The 14,024-nt window shown below is 40.7% G+C and overlaps 1 protein-coding gene across 2 annotated transcripts in view; it reads left to right on the plus strand.

Moving 5' to 3' along the window:
• The first annotated feature begins 1,075 nt into the window (after positions 1-1,075).
• The window catches only part of mccc1 (methylcrotonyl-CoA carboxylase subunit), a 78,226-nt gene continuing 65,277 nt past the window's right edge, over positions 1,076-14,024 (plus strand). Inside the window, exons 1-2 of one of the 2 annotated variants that reach the window (XM_059651118.1) lie at positions 1,076-1,396; positions 12,655-12,698. In XM_059651118.1, coding sequence (XP_059507101.1) covers positions 1,335-1,396; positions 12,655-12,698 — 106 coding nt within the window. In that variant the 5' untranslated portion in view covers positions 1,076-1,334. The remainder of the gene's footprint in view (positions 1,397-12,654; positions 12,699-14,024) is intronic. The other variant, XM_048542029.2, reaches the window with a different exon arrangement.

Consider the following 14,024-nt stretch of genomic DNA (forward strand, 5'->3'; position numbering starts at 1 on the left):
GCAATAGGAACAGGAGTAGGCCATTTGGTCCCCTGAGCCTGCTTCACCATTCAATAGGATCACGGCTGATCTGCTATTCCTTACATCCACTTCTCTGCTTTTACCCCATAACCCTAAATCCCCCTACAGACCTAGAATCTATCTCAGCCTTAAATATATACAGAAACACTGTTTCTACAACTCTCCAGGGCCAGGAGTTCCAAAGACTCTCAACCATTTGAGGGAAGAAATTCCTCCTTGTCTCGGTTTTAAACTGATGCCCCTTTCATCTGAGACAATGCCCCCCACCCCCTCCGTTCTAACCCTCTCATGAAGGAAAACATCCTTTCAGCATTCACCTCTTAAAGCCTCTTTCGAACTGTCTAAATTTACGTGAAGTCACCTCTCATTCTTTTAAACTCCAATGAGTGCCTGCTTAACGTTTCTTTATAAAACAACCCCTTCATCCTTGGAATCAGTCTCGGGAACCTTCTCTGAAGTGCTTTCAATGTAATTTCATTACTGTACAGAGTAGAACAAAGTGTGGAGCTGGATGAACACAGCAGGCCAAGCAACATATTCGGAGCACAAAAGCTGACGTTTCGGGCCTAGACCCTACATCAGAGATGCTGCTTGGCCTGCTGTGTTCATCCAGCTCCACATTTTGTTATCTCGGATTCTCCAGCATCTGCAGTTCCCATTATCACTGTACGCAGTATTGTGGGTTCATTCTAACAAATCATCTGTATGGATGTAGTCCGAATTTTGTAATCATATACTCCACTCCGTTTGCAATAAAGGTCAACATTATACTTGGCTTAGTAATTACTTGCTGTACCAGCATGCTACCTTTTAGTGGTGTACATACAAGAATACTCTGATCCGTCTGCACTGCATTCCGAACTCTCATTATTTAAATATTCTGCTTTTCCATTCTGCCTGCCAAAGTTGAAAATCTCATCTTTTGTGCTCTTTACCCAAACGACAGGGTGATGGTGGAGGAGGAGGAGGGATCAGGAGTGGGGAGAGATACAGACATGGAAAGATGTGAATGCCAGCGTTAGGACCCGAGATGTTTCGGCCCGAGGATCTCTAAACCTGATTGGCTAACCAGTTTTCGGCCCCTTTCTCATATTCCAAGCTGATTGGTTATTTGGCAGCAGCCGGCGTACGGGTCGGCGAGGGGACTTAAAGGCGGATCAAGGACGAGGAGGAACTGTTTTTGTTGTTTTAGTGAGGGACGGTGCAGCGGCGCCGGCAGTTACGGTGGCGGTTCGAGAGCACCCGTCGAGGTGATACCGAGGGACGGTTTAGTTCCAGGTGGCGATTCAGGTCCTGCGGCTCACGGTGCCGAGATGGCGGCGAGGGCCTTGGTGAGAGAGCGGGGGTTCCAGTGGGCCCGGAGAAGCTGCAGACAGTGAGTGTTTCGGGTGCGGGGGGGCAGGTGGGCACGTGGACACTGTGAGGCGCGGAGAGGTGACCGGGGTGGGGGGGGAGGGGAGGTGAGCGGGGGGGGGGGGGCGTGACGTGGGAGGTTGTGGTGGGGGGATGGGGAGTGTGGCGGGGAGGTGAGAGAGGAGGAGGGGTGGGGTAGTGGTTAAGAGGACGGGAGAGGGTGGTGAAGAGGGGAGGAGTTCATTGTTCACGTTGTGTCAGAAGTGTTTTTGGCTGTAATGTCAGGTCATTGTGCAGCAAGTGGGCAGTCCACATGGCACACTGCTTTCGGTGCCCCTGTTTGAGGGAGAATGAACCAGTTTGATGTGTGGGATTCAAACAAACTCATCCTCGTCCTCTGTAACTGGATTCTTGATTTCCTGACCCTTCGACTGCAATCAGTAAAAATAGGCAACAACACTTGCACCATAATCCTCAACACTGGTGTCCTGCAACACTGTGTACACAGTCTTCCTACTACATTCCTCATACACTCTAAATTCTACCCCAACTCCATTTACAAGTGTTTTGCTGACACCACCATTGTAGGTTGAATCTCAAACAATAATGAGTCCCAATAAAGGATGGAGACTGAGTGAGTGCTTAGAGACATGGCATAAAGACAGCAATCTCCCCATCAATGTCAGCAAACTGAAGGAGCGGTCATTGGATTCAGAAGGTGGAGTGGAGGAGGTGCCCCTGTCTGCATCAGTGGTGCTGAGTTTGAGATCGTCAAAAGCGTCAAATTCCTGGGAGTGATGTTCACCAACAACCTGTCCTGGTCCACCCATGTCAATGCAATGGTCAAGAAAGCACAATAATGTCCCTATTTCCTGAAGAGGCTAAGAACGTTCGTGTCCACAAGGACTCTTACCAATTTTTAAAGATGTACCAAAGAAAGCTTTCCATCTGGATTTATCACAGTGTGGTTTAGTGACTGCTGTTCCCAACACCGCAAGAAACCATAGAGTTGTGAACGTAGCCCGGTTAAACAAAATAGCCTTCCATCCATTGACTCCATCTATACTTCTCACTGCTATGAGAAAGCATCCAACATAATCAAAGACCCCTCCTATCCCGGTTATATTCTCTTCTACCCTCTTCTGTTAGGCAGAAGATATAAAAATTTGTATACATGTACGAATAGATTCAAGAACAGCTTCCTCCCCAATGCTTTAGACTTCTGAATAGACCTCAAATTTTAAATTTAATGTTGATCTCGCTTTCGGGGCACTTTCTGTGCAGCTGTAACATTATATTCTTTGCTCTGTACTGTTACCCTAATGCACTTTGTGTGGTATGCTATTCCTGTACTGTATGCTAAACAAAATTTTCACAACCTAGGTATGTGTGACAATAATAAATCAAATCAAAAGCAAAAGACTATTGACCGTGAAACTTCAGCCATTGGAGGACTGTTTTCCAAGAAGGCATTAGAATAAAAGTTTGTCTTCCATATGTTGCAGTTGTGCTGTTATGTTCAATGCAAAAATTCTAGAATAAACTTGTTGCATCCATTTGTGACAATGTTGGTTTAATAACTCCTCATAACTTCAGCACCTCCAATAATTTGAACCCCTTATAATACTCCATTGAAATGTCAGCTTAGACTGACCCACACTTTGCAGTGGCAGTGATGAAACTATCTGCATTTGCTGTCATTATTCCATTGGGACAGTCAGCAACATTTGGAATTCAAAATAATATGTTCAGTATAACATGAAAATCTAGAATTTGCAGACAGTGATCCTAGTGACCCTATGCTTCCCCAAAGGTTGAGCTGTGGAAGCATTGCACATTCTAATCAATGGGCAATTAAGAAATTAATTTCCACTCTTAAACTGTTAGGCTTGCAATAAAAACATTTGAAGAAGTTAAACATTGTTGAATGAAATACAACTGGGATTTTCCTCGAAGACTTTTAGCTAAGATTAAATACCCTCACTGGCCTAAGAGTGCGGAACGTCAAACTTCTTTCTTGTGAGTTTTAAAAATCCATGTTTTAAAAATAACTATTCTCTATCTGATCATGCAACTAATAATTGAAAGACATTAAATTTTCTAATTTCTGTGTGTGGCGCATGTGAATACTTCAAAGAGGTGAGCAACTTCCTAACATGCAGAGTCATGGTCATACAGCACAGAAACAGACCATTCATTCCAACTTCTCTGCACTGACCAGCTGACCCAATCTGACCTAGTCCCATTTGCCAGCATTTGGCCCTGTCTGTGTAGACCCTTCCTATTCATATCCATCCAGATGCCTTTTAAATGTTGTAATTGTACCCGCCACCTCCACTTCCTCTGGTAGCTCATTCCCTACATGCACCACCCTCTGCATGAAAAAAATTACCCCTCGGGTCCTTTTTAAACCTTGCCCCTCTCACCTTAAACCTATGCCTTCCAGTTCTGGACTCTCCCATCTGAGGAAAAAGGAGGTGCTGAAGTTATGAGGAGTTATTAAACCAACATTGTCACTGTTCTATTAAATGGATGCAACAAGTTTATTCTAGAATTTTTGCATTGGACATAACAGCACATCCTATCCAGGCCCCTCATAATTTAATAAACTTATGCAAGTTTACCTACCAGCCTCCAACCCTCCAGGGGAAAAAAGCCCCAGCCTATTCAGCCTCTCTGTATAATTCAAACCTCCGATCCCAGCAACATCCTCATACATCTTTTATTCACTGTCTCAAGTTTGATTTTACTGCGTATCGAAATACAGTGAAAAGCTTCTGTTTACGAGCTGTACAGGTGTCTCAGAGCAAGCAAAGGATGTACAGAGCAAAAAGACTTAGAGGCACACAGGTTACATTATTTGAGGCTAGAGTCCATTTAACAGTCTGATAATGGCCAGAAAGAAGCTGTTCCTGAACCTGCTCGTATGTCTGTTAAAGCTTTTCTATCTTCTGCCTGACGGAATAGGTTGTAGATGGGTCCTGGATAATATTGGCTGTTATGGATGGAATGTTCTGTGATGGTCTGGGCTGTGCATGCCAGCTTCTGTAGTTTCTTATGGACCTGTGCAGAGCAGTTGCCGTACCAGGTCATTATGCACTCAATGGTATGTTTTCAATGGCGCATCTGTAGAGGTTGGTGAGGGACCTTTATAGACATGCCAAATTTCTTGAACTGCTTGGGGAAGAAGAGGTGTTGTTGTGTCTTCTTGGCTGTCGCCTTCACATGGGAAGCCCAGGATAAGTTGTTGGTTATCGTCACTCCAAGAAATTTGATGCTCTTCACACTCTCAACCTCAGTTCCCTCTATAGGAAGGATGTTTCACAACATTCTTTCTATAGAAGGGTGACCAGAATCATACGCAGTATTCTAAATGTCCTGTACAGCCATAACGTGACATCGCAACTCCTCCTGTACTTAATGTTGTGACCAATGAAAGGAAGTGTGCCACATGCCTTCTTCACCACTGTGTCTATCTGTGACTCCACTTTCAAGGAACAGAACAGATATTTCATAATGCAAAACAAAACTTTATTTTGGTCAAAAAGGAGGACTCAATGAGCTGAATGAAAGTCAATAAAGGCAGGCAAGGAGAGTAAAAAGACAAACGCAGACCAAATGGTAAAATTAGTGATAGACCAGAGGATAGGGCATGTTTTAAGAAGCAGCAGATTACTCAAGAACTAATACAGAAGGAGAAAATTGGTTATGAAAATAAATTGCAAGTGATATATAAACAGCCAGAGCCTCTATAGGTAACTAAAAAGGGGGTAGCTAACTTAAATGTGAGGACCTTGGAAGATGCAGCTGGGGAACTGATAATAGACGCTTTAACTCTGTCCTGTCGAAAGGGGCATTCTGATCAAAAAGGAGTTCTTGCACAGATTTGGCAGCGATACCGAATAAGTCCTTTACACGTGTCCACACCATCGAAGAAGATGCTGTATGCCAATGTAGCAGTAAAGGAGAAGCGACTAGGGAAATTGCATAGCATAAAGTTGAAATAGATTGTTTGCAGTTAAAAGGATGTCTGATAAATGGGAGGCTTTCAAAAGTGTTCTAATTAGAATGAAAAGTAAGGCTGGTAGGATTAGAGAAAAATGGATGAATAAAGATATTGAGGTTCTAGTCTAGAGTACAAAAGAATCATGGATACAGACAACTGGGCTCAAATGAAACTCTTCAACAATAAAAGGAGAGGCATACTTAAGATGGAAATCAGGAAGGCAATGAGAAGATACGAGAGAGCCTTGATAAATAAAGTTAAGGATAATCCAAAGAGATTCTGCAAGTACATTAAGAGCAAGAGAGCAACTAAAGAGAGTAGAATTCTTTTAAAGATCCAACAAATCATCATTTTGAACAAAGGACAAAGAAAATTACAGCACAGGAACAGATCCTTTGGCCCTCCAAGCCTGCGCCCATGAAGATCCTCTGTCTAAACCTGTCATCTATTTTCTAAGGGTTTGTATCCCTTTGCTCCCTGCCCATCCATGTACCTGTCCAGCTACATCTGAAAAGACACTATCATGTCTGCGTCTACCACCTCCGCTGGCAACACATTCCAGGCACCCACCACCCTCTGCGTAAAGAACTTTCCACGCATATCTCCCATAAACGTTTCTCCTCTCACTTTGAACACATGACCCCTAGTAATTGACTCCCTGACTCTAGGGAGGAAAAGCTTCTTGCTATCCACCTTGTCTATACCCCTCATGATTTTGTAGATCTCAATCAGGTTCCCCCTCAATCTCCGTCTTTCTAATGAAAATAATCCTAATCTCCTCAAACGTTCTTCATAGCTAGCACCCTCCATACCAGGCAACATCCTGGTGAACCTCCTCTGCAACCTGTCCAAAGCATCCACATCCTTTTGGTAATGTGGCGACCAGAACTGTACGCAGTACTCTAAATGTGCTGAACCAAAGTCTTATACAACTGTAACATGACCTGCCAACTCTTGTACTCAATACCCCGTCCGATGAAGGAAAGCATGCTGTATGCCTTCGTGACCACTGTATGGACCTGCGTTGCCACTTTCAGGGAACAATGAACCTGACCACCGAGATCTCTCTGTATATCACTTTTCTCCAGGGCTTTTCCATTTACTGCATAGTTCGCTCTTGAATTAGACCTTCCAAAATGCATCACCTGGTATTTGCCCGTATTGAACTCCATCTGCCATTTATCTGCCCAACTCTCCAATCTGTCTATATTCTGCTGTAATCTCTGACAGTCCCCTGCACTATCTGCTACTCCACCAATCTTCGTGTCATCTGCAGACTTGCTAATCAGACCACCGATACCTTGCTCCAAATCATTTCCGTATATCACAAACAACAGTGGTCCCAGCACAGATCCCTGTGGAACACCACTAGTCACAGGTCTCCAATTTGAGAAACCCCCTTCCACTACTACCCTGTCTCCTGTTGCCTAGTCAGTTTTTTATCCATCTAGCTGGAACACCCTGGACACCATGCGACGTCATTTTCTCCATCAGCCTGCCAGGGGGAACCTTATCAAACACCTTACTGAAGTCCACGTATGTGACATCTGCGGCCTTTCCCTCATCAATCAACTTTGTCACATCCTCAAAGAATTCTATTAAGTTGGTAAGACATGACCTTTCCTGCACAAAACCATGTTGTCTATCACTGATTAAGCCCGTTTTCTTCCAAATGGGAATAGATCCTATCCCTCAGTATCTTCTCCAGCAGCTTCCCTAACGCTGATATCAGGCTCACTGGTTGATAATTACCTGGATTATCCCTGCTACCCTTCTTAAACAAGGGGTCAACATTAGCTATTCTCCAGTCCTCCAGGACCTCACCCATGTTTAAGGATGCTGCAAAGATATCTGTTAAGGCCCCGGCTATTTCCTTTCTCACTTCCCTCAATAACCTGGGATAGATCCTATCCGGACCTGGGGACTTGTCCACCTTAAGGCCTTTAGGATACCCAACACTTCCTCCCTCCTTATGCTGACTTGACCTAGAGTAATCAAACATCGGCCCCCAACCTCAACATCCGTCATGTCCCTCTCCTTGGTGAATACTGATGCAAAGTACTCGTAAAGAATGTGACCCATTTTCTCTGACTCAATGCATAACTTTCCTTCTTTGTCCTTAAGTGGGCCGATCGTTTCTCTGGTTATCTTCTTGCTCTTTATATAAAAGTCTTTGGGATTTTCCTTAACCATGTTTGCTAAAGATATCTCATGTCCCCTTTTAGCCCTCTTAATTCCTCGTTTCAGATTCGCCCTACATTCCTGATATTCTTCCAAAGCTTCATCTGCCTTCAGTCACCTATGCCTTATTTATGCTTCCTTTTTCCTCCTTGCTAGTCTCACAATTTCACCTGTCATCCATGGTTCCCTAATCTTGCTATTTCTATCCCTTATTTTCATAGGAACATGTCTCTCTTGCACACTAATCAGCCTCTCTTTATAAAAGCCTCCCACATAGCAAATGTGGATTTACCTTCAAACAGTTTCTCCCAATCTGCATTCCCCAGATCCTGCTGAATTTTGTTATAATTGGCCTTCTCTCAGTTTGGAACTCTTCCTTTAGGAGCACTCTCATCTTTGTCCATGAGTATTGCAAAACTTACAGAATTGTGGTCACTATTTCCAAAGTAGTCCCCTACTGTAATTTCAACCACCTGGCCGGTCTCATTCCCCAACACCAGGCCCGGTATGGCCCCTTCCTGAGTTGGACTACATACGTACTGCTCTAGAAAACCCTCCTGGATGCTCCTTTTGAATTCTGCTCCATCTTGACCCCTAACACTAAGTAAGTGAATCCCAGTCAATGTTGGGAAAATTAAAATCTCCCATCACCACCACCCTGTTGCTCCTACACCTTTCCGTAATCTGTTTACATATTTGTACCTCTATCTCGTGCTCACTGTTGGGAGGCCTGCAGTACAGCCCCAACATTGTTACCACACCCTTCCTATTTCTGAGTTCTGCCCATATTGCCCTACTGCTGGAGTCCTCCATAGTGCCCTCCTTCAGTACAGCTGTGATATTGTCTTTGACCAGTAATGCAACTCCTCCACTACTTTTACCTCCCTCTCTATCCAGCCTGAAGCATCGATTTAGTTTGCCATTTAATATCAACTCATGATTTATATTTAAGGCACCATTTAGATTTTTATGCAACACATTTAATGCAATAGCTTTTCCAACAGGAGCTCCTCCACTACTTCCCTCAGGAAATGGGAGAGATACTAAATAAATACTTCATGCCAGTTTCTACTGTGTAGGAAGAAATGGAGGATAGAGATCTTGGGGAAAGAAATATTGCTGTTTTGAAAAAAGTTCATGTTACAGAAGAGGAAGTGGTGGAGGTCTTAGAAAAAGTAAATGTGGATAAATCTTCAGGACCTGAATGAAGGTTTTGAGTTATAGAGAGAGGCTGAATTGGCTGGGACGTTTTTCACTTGATCATAAAACGTTGAGTGTTGATGTTATAGAGGCTTATAAAATCATCCGGGGTGAAGATAAAAAAGTGACTGGAAAAGATCTTTACCCTGTGGCAGGGGGTTTCATGACTAGGGGGAAGAATTTTTAAATTAAGAGGAGAAAAATTTAAAGAAAGACAGGAAGGAAATTCTTTTCATAAAGACAGTGGTTCTTATGTGGAATGAACTTACAGAGGATATAGTTACCACATTTAAAAGACATTTTAGATAAGTACATGAATAAGAAACATTTGGAGGGATATGGCCCGAGTGCAGGCAGGACTGATTTTATTTTGGAATTATGATCAGCATGGATTGATTGGACTGAAGGGTCTGTTTCCATGTTTTATGACTTTATAAAATAGGTTAAGAAGTGGTAGAAAAGTGACAGCATTTGTAGCCTGTCATTCCCACTGGGATTCATCCTTCATTACTGAGAAAATGAAAATTGAGGATGCTGATGTTCCAGTTATTTTCAGTGCTTCTTGGCTTTATGGATTTTGCCCATCAATTGGGATATTAGCAAAAGAAAAGCATTTACATCAGATTTAAGCTGGAAGGGCAAATTCATACCACAGTGGTCACCAGAGCTATGTGGTCAGTATTCTTTTGAGATTTGTATTGAGCATAATTACTTTACTGTTGGTGGCAAAATTATACGTTCACAAGGCTCTGGAACAGGGCTTTAGTCCATGAGTGTACTAATCAGAGGCAAGTGCATCACTATTGAGCTAATTGGCTGTATTGCTTAGCATGGTTATTTATTTGGACTTCCTCTTGCAGATTAACTTGAGCAATTGGGTGTATAAATTACGTTCAATATTTTTATGAAGCCACTCCTTTGAATCATGTCACCTGGTACGGTTACTGGCTCCTGGTTGGATTTCAGCCGGTGACTTTCTAAATCACATCAAATAAATTTCTTTTAGCTCCTGTTGGAAAAGCTATTGCATTAAATGTGTTGCATAAAAATCTAAATGGTGCCTTAAATATAAATCATGAGTTGATATTAAATGGCAAATCTAGACTTAGTGTACAAGAAAATAGATTTTAAATTGAATAAATTAGTCTAATAGATTAATATTTTTGAAAGTGAAAATGTGCAAAAATGCACTGTGGTTAAAGTTACCATTAATATACCCTATTGTAACAAAACTGTACTATAAATGAAGTAACATCTTGTTCTTCTAAAATAAAACAGTATACAGTATTTAAATGTTGACATTGTTTGTGTTTTTAAATTTTAGTTTGTTTTATTCAGTACTAAATTTTAATGATCATTCTTTTGTGAATGAAGGGTAGTGATATTAAAGAATCATCTTTTCTTTATAGTTCTTAACCTTGTCCTGTTGATAGTGGCATTCTGACCAAAAAGCTGATCTCGTAGAGATCTGGCTGAGGTACTAAATGAGTACTTTGCACCTGTCCATGCTATAGGCAGAGGATGCTGCCAACTCAGCAGTAAAAGAGAAACGACTAGGGAAATTGGACAGCATAAAATAGATTAAGAAGTGTTTGAAAAATGACAGCATTCATAATCCCTCATTTCCACTGGGATTCATCCTATGTTACTGAGAAGATGAAAATTGAGGACACTATTGTCTCACTTTTTAATGCTTCTTGGCTTTGTGGGTGTTGGCCATGGACTGGAGTATTAGCAAAATAAAAGTTTGAATGGTTAAAAGGGCAATGACAACATGGATACAAATTGGTGTAGTGGCAGAAAGCAATGATCTGATTTAGGGTATATAGGGAATAATTTCCAAGTTTATTGATGATATAAAACTTTAGAATGTTTATAAGAGGTGATAGTAACAGACTTCAGGAGGCTGTGTATAGATTGTCAAAATTAATAAACACACAGTGGGTAAAATTTAGCTCAGAATTGTGAAATTATCCATTTTATTAGAAAGAATGAAGAGAGGCTATATGAAGAAAGAAAAGATTTGCATTGAGGTAGCACGTTTGACAAACAGCAAACATCACAAAGCGCTGACCTTTTGCTTTTGTTAAAAGGAAATGTTAAAAGTAATGATTGGTTGTTGACTTTCTGCCACTTTCCATTTGTTAATTCCAGTGAAACCAGAATGCTGGATTTTGGGTCTTTGGGATCACAGTTACTTAATCTAGACAGTTAAACTATCGTAAAGTTCCTCGTGAATAATTATTAAGTTCTATGAGCAGCATGTTAGATAATGATAGATTAGATAACTAGACAAAAAAAATACAACCTGTGACAATTGAGGATGATTTATTTATCCTGGAGGATGAATAAGCTGTTGGAATGGAGTATGTTGATTTTATTAACATTTGAAATTAGAATCCTGCTCCACAGCCAAAGTATTAGGAAACTGTCCCTTCAATCTGTTTGATCCACCTTGATATGAAAAAGAGAGATGGCTGATGAGAATGGCCTTCAAACTCTGCGTACTTGTTGATATGCCCAATTTTTGGGGCTGACCATCTTGTGTTGTATCTGAATCCTTTTAACCAACAAGCACAACATCAGAACAATCTTGTTGCCTTTCCTACCTTCGTCTAAATTTTTCCTTCTTTTTGTGAGCAATTTGTATTCTCTGAAACACATCATTGATAATAGGTTTTGTATGGGACCACATAATTCTTTGTCAGCCTATTGAACATAGTGACCTCGGTCAGTATTGTCACTACCATTTCTTGTGCTTTATTTGTGTTAGGGAAATGGAAATAACTGCTTTAGCAGCCACTACATGAAGTCTCATGCTATATGGGAAACAAGTGGACACCTGTTACAAGAGGACACCAATTTTAATGTGGTTGCAAAAGAACCAGGGCTGGGATGAGAAAACATTATTATACACGGCACATGGTTGTGATCTGGAATGTGCTGGCTGAAAGAGTCACGATATATGCAGTTTCAGTGTTAGCATTCAAAAGAAAATTGGATACGCACTTGAAAGGGAAAGATACAGGATTGTGGGGAAAGAACAGAGATGCAGCTTCATTGGATAGCTCTACTGAGGAGCTGGCACAGGCAGGTCAGATGACCCCATTTTGTGCGAAATTATTTCTTGATTTTTTTGACATCTGCACTGTGTGGGATTAAAGTTTGTTTTGTAGAATGTGGTTCTAAAGCTTCAGATTGTTAGTCGATGTAGATTGATCATAATTTTGTAATCCACCTTCTGTCTTTTGATACTAAATCATACTGGATGTATGGAGTCAATTGTTTTGTTGGTTTACTCTCCTGAGTTTTGAAATATCAGTACTTTTAACAATAGATAACAAAGGTAATATTAAATTCAAGAAAATTCATTTATCCTTTGGAAATAAAGCCTAAACTGATTGCTATGGAGATTTACCTTTACAGATTTCCTCATACTGGATTAACCATAAAGTGTATTGCTTCTAAACATTTCATGCTCTTCAGCAAATTGTTGTATGAACTTCTGCACTCCAGTGATTTTTCTAAATATGGGTATAGTGTCTCAAATCCAGATCTTGGAAAGCCGGCGGTCTGGAAAATGAGGATTTTTTAAGCTGCAATGCATGAATTTTAGTTAAGAGATACATAAAACAATATCTCAGCTCGGTGTTGCATTCTAATAGTGGCACACCAACTGGTTCTTGGCTTTGTGCCCCTGTCTTTTCTCATACTCTAAGTGGTCAACCTGAGCCAAATTGCCCCTTTTTGAAAATTCCGAAGATCCAAAATTTGGCACAGATGACCTGAGGTTGCAAGTTCTGAAACACCATACCTCTAGAAGTTTCTGATTTGTATTATCTGTTAAGAGAATGAGTATTGTTTCTGGCTAATTAATTTTGTTTTCTACATAGGCAATGGCTTTGTGCACTGGCCTTCTTAAGAAATGCTTCAACAGGTACAATCTTTTTCCTTAATTATGGTGGTTTCACAGATGCATTTAGCCAATATGAAATCACCTATGTAGTTTGCATTTATTCTCCTGATTAGATACGTTGAGTGTTTTGAATACTGATCTCCAATTATTGTAAAGAACGGTAGTTATTTGGAGCAGTGTTGATCACTATAACAAAGTAAATGATTAATGAATGAAGAAGAGGAGTAGGATGCTGGATGTATATCATAATGTTTAAATTCCAGTATTCTATGCAATATTGAGTAGACAAAGGTACGAGAATATTGGATGGAGTTATGCATTTCTGCATATGGAAAGAAGTCTCCTTTGGGCCAAAAATATTTATATTGAAGTAATTGCTCCTGGCTAAAATCCTGACAGCCTGGACTTAGTCAGCAGGTGTCTACCTCCTTCTGTTTTTGCTTGTGGACAATACCTATCAATCTGTTGGCATCCAGCACAGCAGTTTGAAGTCTGATTTCAAAGAAATTCTTTACTCCAGAGATTTTGCTGTTCACTAAACAGATTATTATGTACTGTTCTTCTATTTTGGAAAAAAAATCTGTAGTGCTTATTGGATTGAGTTGCATTTGATCAGTCTAACTTGAGCTCTCAGATTTCTTGTGACTTGGTGTGATCATTTTAACATCTACCTACTATGTAAAGATCTAGTGGGTTCAGGGTTGTTTGTATATATCATGTAGCACTTTTCTAACAGCCATAAGATCATTCATTTCATTTCTGGATGGCAGCCAACACTTGAGCTGTTAAGAGCTAATGATGTCATGAAAATTTACCATCTACATTCTGCCAAACAAAAAGTACTTTTAGTGAAGGAAGCTTGTCATTTTAGTTAACATTAAAATAGAAAACATGGGGAATACTCAGTGGGCCTTTATCCTGGACTGCTAAAAGTTCGTGAGTTTGCAGAGGTGTTGGTATTAATTTTGAAAAATTAGCTATTTGCTGAGGGGGGGGTTCAAACAGATTGGAGGATGTTATATTTCAGTTGTACAGAGTGTTGGCAAGACCACATCGGGAGTGCTATGTATAGGTTTGGTCTCCTTACTTAAGAAAGGATGAAGATGAGAGTAAACTAGTTCAGAATATAAAAAACAAGCACCATAAGTTTCTATAAATATGTAAATTATAAAAGACTGGCGATGGTAAACATTGGTCCTTTAGAGGATGAGAAGGCCAATTTAATAACTGGGAATTAAGAAATAGCTGAGACATTAAACAGTTATTTCTGTTGGTCTTCATAGTGGAAGACACAAATAACATGCTGAAAACTAATGGCAAGAAGGGTATAGCTGGCGAGAACCTAGA

This window comes from Stegostoma tigrinum, chromosome 14, assembly GCF_030684315.1.
Source record: "Stegostoma tigrinum isolate sSteTig4 chromosome 14, sSteTig4.hap1, whole genome shotgun sequence".
NCBI classification, from domain to species: Eukaryota; Metazoa; Chordata; class Chondrichthyes; order Orectolobiformes; family Stegostomatidae; genus Stegostoma; species Stegostoma tigrinum.